The sequence below is a fragment of the Sapajus apella genome, unplaced genomic scaffold (genome assembly GCF_009761245.1).
Source record: "Sapajus apella isolate SASKATOON/1434 unplaced genomic scaffold, GSC_monkey_1.0 scaffold51, whole genome shotgun sequence".
NCBI classification, from domain to species: domain Eukaryota; kingdom Metazoa; phylum Chordata; class Mammalia; order Primates; family Cebidae; genus Sapajus; species Sapajus apella.
In genome coordinates this window covers 3,020,446-3,039,153 of record NW_022436991.1, presented here as the reverse complement: position 1 = coordinate 3,039,153, position 18,708 = coordinate 3,020,446, and the positions used below count along the sequence as shown (strand labels likewise).

General features: G+C 40.7%; 1 protein-coding gene across 4 annotated transcripts in view; it reads right to left on the bottom strand.

Moving 5' to 3' along the window:
- Positions 1-587: 587 nt before the first annotated feature.
- Positions 588-18,708, bottom strand: part of ZC3H7A (zinc finger CCCH-type containing 7A) — a 43,723-nt gene continuing 25,602 nt past the window's right edge. For 2 of the 4 annotated variants that reach the window (XM_032242742.1, XM_032242743.1), the window contains 13 exons: positions 18,107-18,171; positions 17,377-17,563; positions 16,445-16,606; positions 14,511-14,707; positions 14,165-14,265; positions 12,942-13,123; positions 12,115-12,191; positions 11,056-11,189; positions 10,547-10,652; positions 7,815-7,923; positions 5,944-6,077; positions 2,965-3,128; positions 588-1,504 (listed from right to left, as the gene is read on the bottom strand). In XM_032242742.1, coding sequence (XP_032098633.1) covers positions 1,315-1,504; positions 2,965-3,128; positions 5,944-6,077; positions 7,815-7,923; positions 10,547-10,652; positions 11,056-11,189; positions 12,115-12,191; positions 12,942-13,123; positions 14,165-14,265; positions 14,511-14,707; positions 16,445-16,606; positions 17,377-17,563; positions 18,107-18,171 — 1,808 coding nt within the window. In that variant the 3' untranslated portion in view covers positions 588-1,314. The remainder of the gene's footprint in view (positions 1,505-2,964; positions 3,129-5,943; positions 6,078-7,814; positions 7,924-10,546; positions 10,653-11,055; positions 11,190-12,114; positions 12,192-12,941; positions 13,124-14,164; positions 14,266-14,510; positions 14,708-16,444; positions 16,607-17,376; positions 17,564-18,106; positions 18,172-18,708) is intronic. The other 2 variants (XR_004258165.1, XM_032242744.1) reach the window with 2 other exon arrangements.

The following is an 18,708-nucleotide window of genomic DNA, read 5'->3' as shown; positions in this document are numbered from 1 at the left end:
ATGTGAGCCACCACACCTGGCCTCTCCTAGTATTTTAACAGAGTCACAGATGGCATCCCGTGTCACTCCTCTTCTCTCTTCTCGCTCCATGCAGCCAGGCCTTCCTCTCCGTTAGTCGACTCACCCAGAAAAAAGACCCTTTTATATTTCCCCACATCCCACACATTCAGCGTTCCCATGAGGAAGTGACTTTGCTTGAGGGTTTAAAGGATTGCTACATCACAGCCCAGTAGATCCTGTCTTTAAAGTCCCTGAGCCCTGTCAAAGATGTTATGCCAAACAGCTGTCCTGGTGGAATCCCACAGCCCAGGTCTTACCAGCTGACCATTTTTTCGCCCGGCTTGTGTAGCTCATTTGAATGAAACAGCACTGCCCCAAGAAGACTTACCTAGAAGAGCCGATCAGTAAGAGCAGTCCCTGAGCCCAAAGTTGGAGGAGAGGAGGGTGAAGTCAAAAGTTGCTTTCATGTCCCAATTTGCATTCTGTCAGTCATTGCCTAAATGAAAATGTTTTTGAAAAAAACAATTTGATTTTTATACCCAGTATCATCAATTCTTTGCGGGAAGGGACCACAGGAAAAAATGAAAGGCATCTATATATAAAATCTTTATTACAGGCAGTATTGGTCCATACACTAACACAATACCAACAGTACAGGTTTAATCTTTCAAAATCATCATTTAAACAGCAAAAGACCATGAAATAAAATTTGAGTCAATTATTTTTCAAAATATTCTCAATGCACATTATCCTTAATTCCCTTATTATAGTGAAACATACAAATACAGAAAAATACCCCATTTAACAAATACTAGTGTTAAATGGTTATTTGGCTTAAAATCTGAGTTAAGAAAATCCTTTTTAGCAACCTACATACAGATAAGTAGCAAACTTTATTATATTAAACAAATTCATTCTGCTAAAACATGTAAAGAATTTCATCCATCATGTATTCTGATCCCAGTACAAGTGTTGATTCTCTTACCGTCATGATTCTTAATAGGAAGGACCAACTCAAAGAGTGGTCCTAGATATAACCTTGTCCTCTTCCCCAACATACTTCATCCAAAAGTCTGTTCAACAGATGGCAACCGGGTAGCAGTCACTTCACCATCTGATGCCAATGGTTCCGTGAGAGCGTGGCCAGTCCTGTGAAACAGCCCATTTTCCTACCTACTATGGGTTGCTGCTCAGGAGGAACGATATACGCCAATACAAGCAGAAAACCTGCAGCTCCTCTGCTACGTGCCGTAGAACACTTTCAATTTTTCTGGTCAATGCTCTGATTAGGTATCATACATAAAAGCCAGCATATTAGTTTAAATCTTTAAACAAAAAACTATATTTTCCAAAGTCATTATCATTTGGGGCAATTAAGTGATCTTTTCGTGCTTTGTTGAGCTTCATCTTTAGGGCATCTCTTCTTTCTTCCCATTCATGAAGTTCGGCGTTTCCATGTGCAAATTTACAGCTGCTTCCTTCTGGGCAGGTACCATTCATATACCTGTGAGGACAAGTCAGCTGCTCAGCATCCACAAGTTATTTCAAAAAATCGTGCTGTGATTCTTGAAACTGTATGCTTCACTAGCTTTATGATTTGCATACAACTTTTAGTTAGGAAACTCAAGCCTAGAAAGGTAAATATTTTACAGCCATGACATCTACAGTAGAAAAATCAGGCCAGGCACAGTGGCTCACACCTGTAATCCTGGCACTTTGGGAGGCCGAGGCAGACGGATCACCTGAAGTCAGAAGTTTGAGACCAGCCGGACCAACACGGTGAAACCCCGTCTCTAGTAAAAATAAAATTAGCCAGGCGTGGTGGTGCGCACCTGTAATCCGAGCTACTCAGGACGCTGAGGCAGGAGAATCACTTGAACCCAGGACGTGGAGGTTGCTGTGAGCCAAGATTGCAACACTGCACTCCAGCCTGGGTGACAGAGCGAGACTCCATCTTAAAAAAAAAAAAAAAAAAAGGAAACATCAGTACTTTATTTAAATGTACTCTGTGAAAAGTACTGACTGATAGGAGAAAAAAGACTATAGATGTTCCTGATGTAACAGAAATAAATCAGAGGTGGCATTAAGGAAAAAATGTCTTCAGTAGTTTTAAGGATCACATGGATCTAAATTAGGGAATTAAATACTAACAGTGATTTAACAAAATGAGTAATTCAGAATTATCTAGTTTTTCACTGAAAAAAAATTTTTTTTTTTTTTTTAAAACAGAGTCTCACTCTGTCACCCAGGCTGGACAGCAGTGGTGTGACCTAGGCTCACAACAACCTCTGCTTCCTGGGTTCAAGTGATTCTCTTGTCTCAGCCTCCCAAGTAGCTGGGATTACAGGCACCTGCCGCCATGCCCGGCTAATTTTTGTAGTTTTAGCAGACATGGGGTTTCACCATGTTACCCAGGCTGGTCTTGAACTCCTGACCTCAAGTGACCCACCCACCTCACCCACCAAAGTGCTAGGATTACAGGTGTGAGCCACTGTGGCTCGCCACACTGAAAAACTTTCTAAGAAAACTTAAAGGAGTGATACATATTAACATCTTCCTTCGATCTAATTTTTAGATTTTAAATATAATGTAAAAGCCATTTCAAATCTGATGAACATTTACTGTGAGCAAAGTTTGTGGCAAAGGGTTAGAGAATCACAATGGTGAACTCAAAGGTCATTTGGACAAATTGGAATGAACATACTTCTCTATTCAATTATCCTAAGACACTTCAAACTAGTATTAGAAGACTATTAAATCTTTTCATATAACGTAAGAAGAGTGAAAGGAATGGTTTGATGAGCAACTAAACGCTTTCAGCCAAAACCCAAGAATTCTTCAGGGTCTGTCAGAGCACAGCAACATTAGAACTTTAGCACCCAGATATTCTGGGTTGGCTGACGTATCCATTAAAATTTGCGATCAGCAATTTTTACATGGAAAACTTGTAAAAAATCTACATACCTATCACAAATACTGAAATACCCTGTTGGGAAGCGGTGCTGCCAGCAGTACTGGTCGTCCTCAGTGTGGAAAACCTTCTCTTTGTGCTTCTCGGAGGAGATGTGGCCCTGCCACTGCTTCTCACTGTTGCAGTTTTTCCCACACATCCAGCAGTGAAAGTCCACCTAATGTGCAGCAAAGACACATATCCCATCGGTCACCTGATCTAAGATCCAGACTCAATTCCAGAAAGCCCAGGCTGGTGGGAGAGCCAGGCAAGACATAAAACTCAGTTTAGAAATAGGGACAAGGGCCAGAACGCAGTGGCTCACGCCTGTAATCCCAGCACTTTGGGAAGCCAAGACGGGCAGATCATGAGGTCAGGAGATGGAGACCTTCCTGGCCATGGTGAAACCCCATCTCTACTAAAATGCAAAAAATTAGCTGGGTGTGGTGGCACGCACCTATAGTCCCAGCTACTTAGGAGGCTGAGTCAGGGGAATCGCTTGAACCCGGGAGATGGAGGTTGCAGTGAGCTGAGATCGTGTGCCACTGCACTCCAGCCTGGTGACAGAGCAACACTCCATCTCAAAAAAAAAAAAGAAAGAAATAGGGACAAGAAAGGACCACAGCATGGGAAAGCAAGCCACCACTCAGGACACAGAGAAGAAGGGTGACAAATCCTGCCACCTATCCAGGAAGTCTCCGGTAATGAAGTAATAGTTGCTGGTGTGCAAACGAGGATGTTTGTTGGGAGGACAAGAGGCAGGTGCAAACAAGCATTCAGGATAGAATTAACACCATGCAGAAAAGCAGAGAGGACGGAAAGACCAGGCCATGCCAACTCCAAAAGGACGAGCAGCAGCCCCATTCAGTGTGCATAAACTGAGCCCCTGCTACAGCATCAGGAACATAAAGATGCTACCCCTGTGGGGAACAGACCTATACAAAAGGAACTGTTAGTGGGGATTTAAATGCTACAACAGATGCAAACTCTAAGTGCTAGATAGTATTTCCCAAATGTCCTGGGCAATAATGATCTGCAACACTGGATAAAAACAGATTTGGACTCATTCAGTGTAGAGTATAAATGAGACTTTTTATGATTTTCTTTTAGAGAGACAGTCTCGCTGTCATCCAGGCTAGAGTACCATTGTGAGATCATAGCTCATGGCTGCCTCGAACTCCTGGGCTCAAAGGATCCTCCCACCTGAGCCTCCCGAGTGGCTAGCAGGTACAAGCTATCACACCCAGCTCCAAGACTCTTTATTATTAAACACTCCCGTAAGCCTTATTTATTTGTTTGTTTGTTTATTGAGACAGTCTCACTCTGTTGCCCAGGGTGCAGTGGAATGATGTGATCTTGGCTCACTGCAACCTCCATCCCCCAGGTTTCAGTGATTCCCCTGCCTCACCCTCCTAAGTAGCTGGGATTACAGGTGCACGCCACCATGCCTGGCTAATTTTTTGCATTTTTAGTGGAGATGTGGTTTCACCAAGTTGGCCAAGCTGGTCTGGAACTCCTAACCTTAGGTGATCTGCCTGCTTCGGCCTCCCAAAGTGCTGGGATTACAGGTGTGAGCCACTGTGCCCACCCCCAGGTAAGCCTTATGATCCAGCAAGTCCAGGTGACCCTACTCTAGAAACACTAAGGAGCAGCCAGGCATGGTGGCTCATGCCTATAATCACAGCACTTTGGAGGCTCAGGCAGGAGGAGGCCTTCAGCCCAGGAGTTTGAGACTAGTGTGGGCAACATGGCAAGATCCCCGTCTCTACAAAAAACATAAAAATTAGCCAGGCGTGGTGGCGAGCACCTGCAGCCCTAGCTACTCAGAAGGCTGAGGCAGGAAGATGATCTGAGTCTGGGAGGTTGTGGCTGCAGTGAGCCATTAAGTGTATTCTGGCCTGGGTGACAGAGCCAGACCCTGTCTCAAAAAAAAAAGAAAAGAAAGAAAAGAAAAAGGAAGGGAAAAAAAAAAAAAAAAAAATATATATATATATATATATATATGTGTGCGTGTAAATACATATATATATATATATACATATAATAAAACAAACACCAAGGAGCACTAAGGTAGCAAAGGAATCAAAGGTAGACATTCACAGGGCACGTCACAAGCAAGACACGCTGGGCAAGGCCAGGCCGCACCCAAGCCCTGCAAGGGGCAGTGAAACTGAATCCAACTGTCTCAATAGACCGAGGTGCCAAAAAACAAAAAATAAGGGCAGTAACACATACACTTATGAAAATGTTTAACAGCATACCAGGCAGAACTGTAGATTATTTAAGAATAAATGTGTCATCCGTAGGTAAACATGGCCTGGAAAAATACACACTGGATCTGTTCCCCCTGGGAAAGGGAACATATGGGGTTCCAGCTTTATCTGTAGCCTTTTATTTATCTTACAGAAGGAACCACAACAAATTGTTTACATCAGTTAACTTGCAATGGTGGGCTCAAGATATTTGTTATAGTATCCTCTTCACTTTTCTGAACTTTTTAACAGAAAACCAAAACAGTTAACAGACCACTGGTAACTTAATGTCCCCAACAACCAGAGAGGGAGAGGCCAGACTGCAGGCAGTAAGCGGGGAATGTAAGGTCCAATGGGGTAGATAGCCCACATTCCTGAGCCATCTGCTGGGGCCTCCCACTGGGGGAGAGTCAGAGACTCCTCACACTTCACTAATCCATCAGGACAGCCCCACTGGGAGACGTAAATAATCCACCGAGGGCGCCAGGCAAGTAAGGAGAGAAACGAGGGCTTGGATTTACAATTCTCTGGCTCCAAAGTCAGAAGGATTGAGGAAAGGATTTTTTCACATGAGGAGAACTCATCTAGTGGCAGGAAACCATTAGAGAGAGAAGATGAAGACACAGAACAGAGAAGGGCAGGCAGTAAGTCATGGAGCCAGGTTTTGGAGAAGATGGAAAAGAAAAAAAAGGCTCCATCAACAGCTTGGCAAAGTGAGGGGAAATGAGCCACAGTACTTACTGTAACTTCAGCATAATCTGTTGGCATATGAATTTGTTTTCCATTTTCCTTGTTTGACTGACTGGCTACATCTTCACTTTTTTCATTTTTTTGACTCTTTAGCCAGAGTTCATAAAATTGCTCCATATCTTGTACTAAAGAAAAACGAAATACTTTCAGCAGCTGCAACTAAACACCAAGTAAACACACACAACTGTGCTCACGTTTGTATCAGTCAGCATACATTTCAAAAGAAACTCAAGAGGGCTGAAGGATACTTATATTAGACATGAAGAGATCACCCAGTCCAAGCAACAGGTAAACTCTCATGCATAAGAACTAATTTCAGGACTGTTAGATGGCAAATGTTAGTTCTCAAGATTAATGAATCCCCCCCTGCATTTGCATAACACTTTGGAGTATTTAAAACTCAGAAACCATTATAAACGGTATTGCCACAAAAGCCTCAGCACTGCCTCTGTAGCCCTGCATTCCACACTCAGTGTCAGAGCTAGAACCACACAAGGCTACTTACGTGGCCTGGGGGACTTGGAGCTGATATACTCCTCACTGCTTACTGAGAAAGATGAGAAACATACTACTACTGGACCAAGATTCTGACCCTGATGGGAGTCCATCAGTCAAGCCACAGTCCCAGAGGGCAGACATGCTGGGCTGCAACTGACAAGACAACCATGACCAAGTCCTGGGCAGTAGCTGCCAGTTGCTTCCTATGGCAAGAATAGGTGTATTCTGCATTATTGCCGAGTGCTACAGCCGAGGTTTCTCAACCTCTGTGCAATTGACATTCTGGCTAGAGAAGTATTTGCTGGGGACATGCCCTGTGCATTACAGGATGGTCAGCAGCATCCCTGGCCTCCACACACCAGATTCCAGTAGCAATTTCTGCCAGTCATGACAATGAAAATGTCTCCAGACATTGCCAAATGTCCCCAGGGAAGGGGAGGTGAGTGGCAAAACTTGATCCCAGTTGAGAACCACTGTACTAAAAACTTTGGTAATGAGAATCTGGTCAAAACTTGGCCTTGTTGTCTGCTCACGGTTTCTAACCGTGTATCATCAGGCAAAGATCAGAGAGAAACTACAACTCTTTCTTCCTTAAGACCAGTGATGGCAGAAGTCATTGCAAGAGCCTGGTATGCAAGGGCATCTTCAGTACGGCAGGACTGCATGGCCTTACTTCGAGCAAGACAGCTAGAGGGAATCCCCTCCACCCATCAGTGACGATTTATGCAGTTGAAACATGGCAGGCGACAGTCAAATCTGGTTGGTTCTTGAAATTGGTCTGCGGTCAGTATACCTTTCATCAGTTTACTTAAGATTAAAGAATAATGATCCTTGTAGTAAAACATTTTATGGTCAAAAGTGAAAGGTTGTCTGCAGCTCCTCTCAAAGGCTCCCACAATAAACTTGGAATTTGACCAAGATAAACATTCTTTCCTTGGACCTCTGACTCTGAGCCTGTTTGATTAGTAATGCCTCCCTGAAGAAACTCCCAGTTCTAACCTGGTTAATTCGGAGGGCAAACTATTTCCAATACGAGCAGATGATCTGATTTAAACAGTCAAGGAGTAGTGAACCTCCCCCCAAGGCCATTTTTTAGAAATACATCTATTACATTTAAGGATGCAGACCTATATATCTATATCCAATCTGACCTAACCAACACAGATCAGATGGCAGATCCTGCCCCACTGAGGCTATGCCCACATTTTCCAGGCATCACCACCAACAGAGCTACTGATGAAACAGGGTGCAACAGTTTAGAATGCAAACTGCTTTCTGTGTTCACAGGAAGCTGGCATATTTACAGAGAGGAAAGGAACTTTCAGGCAAGCTAGCTCAAGGACACAGCTAAAAGATTAACTTACTCCCATTCTCCTTCATGTAAGTCCAAACTTCTCTTTCCTCAGGACTATGAGCAAAGGAACAGTTTCCAACATATTGACATTTTTTCCCAGAAGCAATATGGTTGCACAGCTGTATTAAAAAAATGAATATGATTAAAACAAAGTACACATAATAAAACTGCCTAATTTTTACATTTAAGCAAAATAAGCATTAATTATCCATGCTAATACTTAGTAATCAAATTCTAAAGTAAGATTAATTTGATTCTATTCAAATTGACTATATGCCCTAAATATATGAGATGACATTGATATTAAGGTTTCTATCTCAAAATTTTTCAAAAGAAAATTTCCAAAACAGAGTAAAGCTTGGAACATTTTCTTACAAGCAAACGTCTATAAACTCACTTATTCAGAACATTTAATCTCACAATGAACATCCCTGGCTCCCTCAGTCTGACAGCTCCTGCGTCCCCTGCAGAAGACTCATGATTCCTCCACATCAGCACTTGAAAGCAGTACAGAAACTGCAGCCTACTCCAAAGGTTACTAAACAGTGCCCAAAACATTTCAGAACTTTGACTTACTTATAATCAGTACTGGAAGCTAACCTCGGCCAGAATTCACTACATATGCATTATCAGAAGACAATTATCACACTAGCCATACCATGGAGTTACACAGCTTTCAAATAATACCTCTTCAGGTTATTGGTATTTTTATTTAACAAAGTAAACACAGTGATACTGGTAGGAAAATAAAGTGATCGTGATCAGCAGAATACACTTCCGTAAGGATCATGACCCAGGAACCAAGAAAACCTCCATGACTGAGAGTCCATTCTTGAATACCATGAACCTACTTGTCTGTAAGAGGCAGAAATCCTAGTACAACTAATTATTAGCTTATCTTAGTTTGTGCTTCAATGAGAGCTGGCCCTATATTATTTAGCTTACGCGACATTAAATGCTTGGCATCTGCCACATTTTTCAGAGTTTTTGCTAAAGCTTGGACAGCCCTGTTAACACTGCACATTTCCTGCCTGAGACCAATGTCAGTGACCCCACCCATAAAGTCTTTTGTATAAAGTCAGTAGTGGATAAAATAGTCATATTCTTTCCCTCCAACAAACCCCAATAAGTATTTAGTCATATTACTAGGGAAACATTTACCATAGTCTTTTAAAGCTCAATGATAAGGAGCAGGGAGAAGAGAAGGTTAAGGAGAAGGCCGGGCACTGTGCTGGGTGTTTACGTAACACCATCACACATAATTATTCTGATCTTGAAGATGACTGTCCGAACAAACCACCTGAGTTGTCCTGGACTTTCCTCTTCACGGGAGAGAGGGTCTGGAGAGCATCTAGAGGTAATTCAGTTTGCTTCAGATGAGCAAACAGGCTGAATAACTTGACCAGGGCCCTTCTGGCAGGCTTTGAAGCCACAGTCTTTGCACCTCGCCACACTGTCTACATACATACACACACAGAGCATAATTTCTTCTATAAGAAAAAAGGTCCCTTAGTATACCTAGTATGGCAGGGGAAAAAAAGAGGAAATCAGCTACTGTAATGTCACACAGTAGTATACCATGTTCAAGATTCAAGAATAACCAACTCTCTAAGCAGCTGCCTCAGGAACCAGGGTTGTTCCTAGTTGTCCTCATTTTAACAAAGTACTTGATATACATATTATCTCCATCATCCTTTAAACCACAAGAAATCAGGGTTACAAATAAACCTCTTTCCCCCTCCTACATAACCCACTAAAAAAAATCTGAGTCTAAAACCACTTTGGATAAAACATAAACATACCACCGCCTTGCAAAAACTATGTTACTTGTGCAAGTTTTACAAAACTGCAAGCTACTGTAGGTGGTGAAAAATACATCTTCAACACTTTCTTGCAGTTCAGAGGGAGGTCTCATTTACAAGGGGACTCTTCAGTCCATCTGCCCTGCTTCTCTGGGCAAAATGTTCCCTCCATATTTCCTCCATCTGGGGACACAGCTTACTACCTGTCAATGCTCCAAGTGTCCCTGTCTGCTAACGCAAGTGTGAAGTACCTCTAGATGCTCTCCAGATCCTCTCTCTTGTAAAGAGGAAAGTCCAGGAAAACTCAAGTGGTTTGCGCGAACAATCATCTGCAAGATCAAGTAAGATGCTACAGTGTACCAAGATGGAATGTGGCACTGCTGAATGAAATACTATCCTAACTTTAAGTTGGTCTAGTATTTTCCAGTTTTTGAAGAGCATGTTCCTTCTAACGTTGAACATTTTCCTTTGGGTTACTTTTAGAAAGGCCGATAAAGTTAGGTGTCTTGCAGCTAAGTATCCCTTGCTTCAGTGAAAGAGATAAGGAATGATAAAAATAAACTCATCAACAGCATTCATAATAATACTGAAAACCTTGGGTTTGGTATCAAACAAAAAGAATCACAATTAATAAAATTTGCTCCCTCCCCAAAATAATTCATCTAAAAAATAAGTTAAATTGTCCCCATAACTTTTCCTCAGATCCACTATCTATTTACTTTTTCCAAGTAACTCATAAAATTCCAATCAATATGAAAACTGCTATGGAACCATCTATATACTAAAGGGGAGGGAAAGCAAAAGAGGAACCACTGAAATCACATTATTACTGATGAATATTATCTAAAGGCCTTGAGTTTCAATCTGAATTACTACTATTTTCTAATGATTTGAAATGCCTAATTTAAAAAAAAAAGTGGCTTAAAAATTACGTATGTACATCAAACTGTAAAGGCATTTGTTTCTTTGTGGGGAGAGGACGGATGTTCATCCACTTCTTACGTTCAATAGACATCACTCTCATCGCACGCCGGTCTTTGGTCCACCTAAGAAAAATGGAGTTCAGAAAAAAACAAAGACACACAAGCAGAAGACATACACAAAGGGAGAGGCACAAAGTTTGTACCGGAGGAACCTGAGAACTTTTTTCTCAATGCTTCTAAAAGAAATGCCTTATGATTCTATATTTTCACTTTCTATTAACATTTGCAAACATTCCCTACCAACTCTAAACAAAGAACTGATAAAATACAGGAAAAAAACCCACTACTTTTAAATTCTTATCTACTAGGTCCTAAAAATCTCTTCCCTTGTATTTGTAATTACTCCTAAATTAGCTGTTTTTCTCTCCTCTCTTCAAAGCTTTAAGCATTTTTCTTATGTGTATGATTTTATACCTATGAAACAGAAAATGACAAAATAGGCATTGTTTCCACACACAATACTTACGAATGCCTTGCTTTTGCACTACAATATTTTCTGTTTTTGTCTGGTTCAATGACTTGACCGTTTCTCAGACACTGGGCACACACAAACTTGATCTTCATATTAAGAGATCCAGGCATTATTTGATTACCAAGTACCTTAAGCAATTAAGAGATTAGTTTTAATGTTTTTAAAAGAAAACCAGTTTTCCGACAACAAAATGCCAAATCAACATGTATTTTTTTCACAACAGTATACAATTTTTCAGTTTCGTCTGGCTTGATGACTTGACCATTATATCTGATAACTAAATCTCCAATTCTTCCCCTAAATGTAACAGAATATCATAAAGCCAAACTTTATTTGTTTACTTATTTATTTATTTGAGATGGAGTCTTGCTCTGTTGCCAGGCTGGAGTGCACTGGCACGATCTCAGCTCACTGCAACCTCCGCCTCCTAGGTTCAAGCGATTCTCCTGCCTCAGCCTCCCGAGTAGCTGGGACTACAGGTGCACACCACCACACCTGGCTAATTTTTGTATTTTTAGGAGAGACAGGGCTTCACCATGTTGGCCAACATTGTCTTGATCTCTTGACCTCGTGATCCGTCCACCTCGGCATTCGAAAGTGCAGAGATTAGAAGCGTGAGCTACTGCACCTGGCCCCAAATTTTATGAAACTCATCTTTGATACTGATGACTAGAATTATATCATTTGGACCGGGGGGCTTAGGGGAGAGCAATGGGAAAATGAGATATGCCAGGTGGAAAGCTAACTATAAACATAACGTACCCCCCGCCGCCTTACTCCAAGAATCCATAAAGCCCAGAACGCTAATTGTTTAGTCAATTAAACTAAATATGAAAACAGTATCCTACGCTCTTGGCAAGCATTGTGGGATGCCTAATTTTTTTCATGAAGATCAACTAAAATACAAATTGTTTTTTCACATAAGAATGACTCAACTGAATAAAACATTCAGAAAATAACTGGACTGTGTTAAATATATCCAGCAAAAACCAACATCTATCAGGCAATTCCAGAAAGGATACCAAATGCAGAAAGTACACAAGAGGAAGATACCTGTGCTCCAGGTACATTTGCTTCCAAATTCTGCCAGTATCGTTTAGATTCTTGAGCAATAGCATCATGTGATATGCCTGGGGAATGTACAAGCCTTCCGTTAAATTATATATATAATAACAACAGCCCACCAATCTGGGTGCAGTCAGACTTGGACAACCATCAGCTTCCCAACTATTCTTACACAACCTAATCCATCGCCAAAGATAAATACCACATTACTCTTTTTTGAAATGGAATATACACAAATACAGCTCTCTGTGCCTTCTGAGGAAACTTTCCTCCCCAAAAATGCATGTATCAACTCAGATCAGTAATTAATAACATGAGAACACACTCAAAATAGGCAACTCTAAAAATCAAAAGTTTAAGGCTCAGGACAAAATCAACAGCTTTTCCACATCTGGTTGATGGAGAAGGGTGGGTCTCCAAATTCCTTTTTTTTTTTTTTTTTTTTTTGGAGACAGTATTCCTTTATCACTTAGGCTGGAGTGCAGTGGTGTGATCTCGGCTTATTGCAACCTCTGCCTCCCAGGTTCAAGCAATTCTCATGCCTCAGCCTCCCAAGTAGCTGGGATTACAGGTGCACGCCACCACACTCAATTAATTTTGTATTTTTTGTAGAGATGGGGTTTTGCCATATTGGCCAGGCTGGTCTGGAACTCCTAACCTCAAGGGACCCTCCTAACCTCAAGGGACCCACCCACTGCAGCTTCCCAAAGTAGTGTGATTACAGGCGTGAGCCACCACACTAGTCCCAAATTACTGTTTCATCAAACCCTGACTGCTCTTGAGGAGACATACTTCTGAGTCACACACAAACCTACCTGTTTCATTTTGCATTATCCAGACTTTCAGTTCCACAAGACTATGGGCATAAAAGCACTCATCTTCCCTTAAACAGCCATACCGAACCTCATGTCGACATAAATCAAGCTGACACTGACCATGAAAAGAACGTATTTTGGAGTATTTTACTGTTGTCTCTCGCAAAATGTGGACAAGGCACCTAAGAAGAAAACGGTGACATTTTAACACTGTTCTGCCATATTTTTCAAATCACACACACACACACACACACACACACAGACACACACATAAAGTTCTATACTGGCAACACATTTTAAATTTTTATCAGAAAAAAAGCAAATAACAGGGCCAGGCATGGTGGCTCACACCTGTAATCTCAGCACTTTGGGAGGCCAAAGTGGGTGGATCACCTAAGGTCAGGAGTTCAAGACCAGCCTGGCCAACATGGTGAAACCCCGTGTCTACTAAAAATGCAAAAAATTGGCCAGGCACGGTGGCTCCTGCCTGTGATCCCAGCACTTTGGGAGGCTGAGGAGGGAGGATCACTTGAGACCAGGCTGGCCAACATAGTGAAACCCCGTCTCTACTAAAAATACAAAAATTATCTGGGCATGGTGGCAGGCACCTGTAATCCTAGCTACTCTGGAGGCTGAGGCAAGAGAATCCTTTGAACCCGGGAGGTGGAGGTTGCAGTGAGCTGAGATCATGCCACTGCACTTCAGCCTGGGTGACAGAGCAAGACTCTGTTTCCAAAAAAAAAAAAAAAGCCGGGCATGGTGGTGGGCACCTGTAATCCCAGCTACTCAAGAGGCTGAGGCAGGAGAATCGCTTGAACCTGGGAGGTGGAGGTTGCAGCAATCCGAGATCATGCCACTGCACTTCAGCCTGGGCAACAGAGCAATACTCTGTCTCAAAACAAAACAAAACAAAAAAGACCAAATCACTACATGCAATTGTTGAATTAATTGTGTGGAGGGGTACTCATACTTTAAGCCATAAAATACCAAAATCCATACCACGAGAAGCTACACATCAATAATGCTTTTCTGTTTTCCATAACATATTATTCACTTCCTAGCCAAATCTACTAAAAGACATTTTTAAATAGCCATGATTGTTCTTCAAAACAACAATAAATGAGGAAAGGGCAATGCCTGGGCAGACACTACTAGTAGTTTTTATTTGGATCTAGAAAAAGAATCTATTTTGTCATTACAGAAATTAGAAACTATCAACATACTTATTGTCTTCAAACTCATGCTTTGTAACCGGGTGAGAACAAGCAGTAGAATTATCTTTATTTCTTTTACTTATCATTCTAGGCTTATGATCAAAACATTTCTGGAATAGAGAGAGAAAGATTATCAAAAAAGCATAATACAAAATATAAATTTTGTACACCCAGAATATTGTCCTAGTTTCAGTATCATTATAAAATTAAATCTCAATATGAAGTTTTAATATTCTTTTTGGTAACCGTAGTAGCTATCATTTACTGAGTGAATGTTTTATCACATGGCAGGACAATACCTCTGGGCTTGTAAATACAACTTTACAGTGGAAAAATAAGTTTTGGAAGAACGCACCTCACAAAGGAATATAAATTCTCCAAGATGCTCCTGGAGAAGTTTGAATACAGTAAGGTTGATCTTTCCATTGCCGCCAAAGAAAGCCTCTCGGCTGAAAGCCCCCTTCCGCTCCAGTGTCCACACATCTATTTCCTCTTGGCAATAAGCAAACGTGCAGTGGCCTGAATATCGACATTCCTCCTCAGCAGCAACATCTAGGAAGACAGCCAATGGAAAGACATTGAAAATATGGCAATTGGCCTGTACTCCCAGCTACTTGGGAGGCTGAGGTGGGAGGATCCTTTGAGCCCAGGAGTTTGACGTTGCAGTGAGTGATTATCTCGCCACACTACACTCCAGCCTGGGCAACAGAGCAAGTCCCAGTCTCAAAACAAACCAAAAAAGAAATGATAGTAATTGTTTCCTTAAAGCCAATGAATATTAGTAACATTTAGGGCATCATTTGAACTTGTAAAACAATTCATGGACAGCCTCAAACAATGATACGCATATTATTATCTGGGGATGGATGGTATCAACTCTAAAAAAAAAAAAAAAGTACCACAAGCCTTACTTGTTTTTATTACAGACTGTGAGAAAAGCCTTGATACTCTCATGGACTACACCTCAGTTGAAAAAAAAAAATCATTCAAATCTCATTCACATGAACTTGTTTGACAACATGAAATACCAAGTTCTCTCAAAAGCATCCTAACTACTTTTCAAAGCTTTAGCTCAGTGTTTTGATCCTGTTTAGAGAGAACTTAATGTCTAAGACAGTATTCTGTTTAAACCCTGGTCATAGGCCAGGTGTAGTGGCTAACACCTGTAATCCCAGCACTTTGGGAAGCTGAGGCAGGCAGATCACTTGAGGTGAGGACTTCAAGATGAGCCTAACCAACGTGATAACGCCTATCTCTACTACAAAATACAAAAATTAGCTGGGCATGATGGCACATGCCTCTAATTCCAGCTATTCAGTCGCTGAGTAATGAGAAAATTGCTTGAACCTGGGAAGCAGAGGTTGCAGTAAGCTGAGATCATGCCAGTGCACTTCAGCCTGAAAGACAGAGTTAGACTCTGTCGCAAAAAATTTTAAAAATAAATAAATAAAGTAAAACAAAACCTTGGATAGTGCAGTGGCTCACGCCTGTAATCCTCGCACTTTCAGAAGCCAAGGCGGGCAGGCGGTTCACTTGAGGCCAGGAATTTGAAACCAGCCTAGGCAACATAGCGAAACTCTATCTCTACTAAAATGCAAAAATTAGCCAGGTGTATTGGCGCACGCCTGTATTCCCAGCTACTCAGGAGGCTGAGGCAGGAGAATCACTTGAACCCAGAAGGTAGAGGTTGCAGTGAGCCCAGATTGTGCCACTGCACTCCAGTCTGGATGACAGAGTGAGACTCTGTCTCTAAAAAGAAAAAAAAAAGTTAAAAAGGACAGTAAAAACAATATAAAAAATATTAACATCTCCATCCAAGGAACTTGCTATTAGCTCTGAACATTTTTTATGACAGTCAATAATGTTCTAATAACATAATGTAATAAATTACATATTAATAGATGTTATAATAAATGTAGCAGGCACAGTCCTATACCACATACTGACATTTCAGTCAACTCTAGTCTGCATATATAATAGTGGTCCGATAAGATTAATACTGTGTTTTTACTGTTCTTTTCCTATGTTCAGATACACAAATAGCATTGTGTTACAGTTGCCTACAGTATTCAGTACAGTAACATGCTGTACAAGTGTGTAGCTGGGGAGCCATTGACTATGTCATGGACAGGCCAGGTGCGTCACAGGCTACACCATCTAGGTTTGTGTAAGTACTGTGTGATGTTCCCCTAATGATGCATTTCTCAGAATGTATCCCTGTCATTAAGCTATGCATGACTGTAGTTCACCACTTATGTAATGTATACCAATTAAGGAATTACAATATACCTTTACATATATAATATGGTCCTTCATAATTTGTTTTTGTCGGTCTTGGACGTATTTTTTTCCATGATTTATCTTCAACATTCTTTATCCTACCAATTAAAATATCTTTCTTACACTTATGATCTATATTAGCATGGTAAGTGAAATCCATTAACTTGGGGCCTGAAAAAGATGTAAAGAGGATTGCTCATATGTGCAAAAAATATTACAGGTAAATTTATAAGCAGACATGAACAGATGAACATCAATTATTAAATTCCCACAGAAATCCCACTTCCACAACCCTAAAATGTATATAGGCTACTAAGGCTATTTTTGCCTTTTATGCTGTATCAGACAACATAATATTCTACTCAACACCACTCCTGACAAAACAATACCCTTACTTAACTAGTAGGGAAATAATTTGGAGAGGAATTTTGATGGCTTGTAAAAGTACAGAACACCGTTAAACTAAGAAAGAAAATGAAGTTGACTCCAGATCAGAATAAATTGTGTTTATGTCACTTGATTTAAGGGTAAAGATATGAAATACACTAACAGAAAGTATTTAATTTCCATATACACTGTATGGTATACTGGTCTTATAATGCTTTTTGCTAGTTCTTGCTCTATTTGAAAATAACCAACTTCTTAAGTATATACTGAAAACATAAAGAATTTCATTAAAATTTCGATAAGCTTCCAAAAATAGGTAAATATTCTATTCTACATGATTCTATAAATAAAATGACATCAAGTAAGAGCAGAGACTTATCCTATTAGACTCCAAAGGCACTAAATCAGTAACGGCTACTTTTTTGGAAGAATTCAAAATAGGGATGGAAGAACCACAGTAACGGATGTTGTTGACATGTATTTACAAATTCCTAAGAACTTTCAAGGTTATGAGCAAGTAGTTTAATACTCTCTGCTTGTTAATTTGTCCTGACCTGATTTTACAAAACAGATCTGGCAAGCTTGTCTCAATTCATGGGTTCCTTCAAGGGGATGTCTTGGAGTCACCGATGAAGATGGTTTGGTAACTGCACTTCCAAAAAAGTTTCCAAAGTCATTTCTAGGCTGACTTGATATTCCCAGGAAATTTTCAGAAGCAAACAAACTACCTGGTCCATTCATCTGCAAGAAAAAGAAGAAGAAGAAAAAAAAAAAAAAAAACAGCCAACAAATATTGCATTATCACTGAAGAAAGGAACTGAATGCATCTGAAAAATAAAACAGTCTTCAAGAACTGAGGTCAGTACTACTCCATCTTTAATGCTCTTCTATCTTAAAAACTGTCTCCTTCCACATTTTCCTCTCTTTAGGTTTCTAAGCGCCCACCCCTCCACCAACTTTTTTGATCCTCCATATTATAAGTAACAAGTTCTTCTGCAAAAGTACACACACTTCACATGCCCTGATCTTATATTTCCTTGATTTGTTTATGCTGTGCTAAAGCATCTTACACTGCCTGCAATACTGATTACTTTGCTATGACAGATCAAGTCTTAAACACAGAGCCGTTATTACTAGATGTTCCAGAAGTCTTACTGTAACACAATTTCCTACAGCACACACAGAATTTAAGGGAGACTGTCATGTTCATTCAAATAACTCAGTTACTTAAGTAACTATTTTCAATTCAAGAGATGTATTTACAAAAGAGGAAGTGGCACTTACAAGTAAAAGGGAAGAATTACTGTTGTTAAGCGGTGTTCCCTCTCTAGAAGTTGAGGTGGACAGATCTAAAATAATAAAAAAACTTCAACAGACCTTTTCATTCTAATCATGTAATAAGAACATCAGGGCTTAGTAGCTTACTGGCTATGGCCTCCCACGCTATTCTCCCATCCCAGTGCCTAGAAACTTTCTTGCTCAATGTTGACACCCAAAGATGGCTCTAGAGTCTGCTTTCCTCTAGAAACCAAGGGTACAGCCAAAGAAATTTAAATAAAAACCTAAATTCAGAGAAATAAGCTAAGGCAGGGCCCACCAAGTGCGACTGCTAAAAACACCAAGAAAATTCTTCATATTTAAAAATGAGAAAATATGAGGCCAGGTGCAGTGGCTCACACCTATAATCCCAGCACTTTGGGAGGCCGAGGAGGGCAGATCACTTGAGGTCAGGAGTTTTAGATCAGCCTGGCCAACATGGTGAAACCCCATCTCTACTGAAAATAAAAAAAAATTACCCAGGCATGGTGGCAGGTGCCTGTAATCCCAGCTACTCAGGAGGCTAAGGCAGGAGAATTGCTTGAACCCAGGAGGTAGAGGTTGCAGTA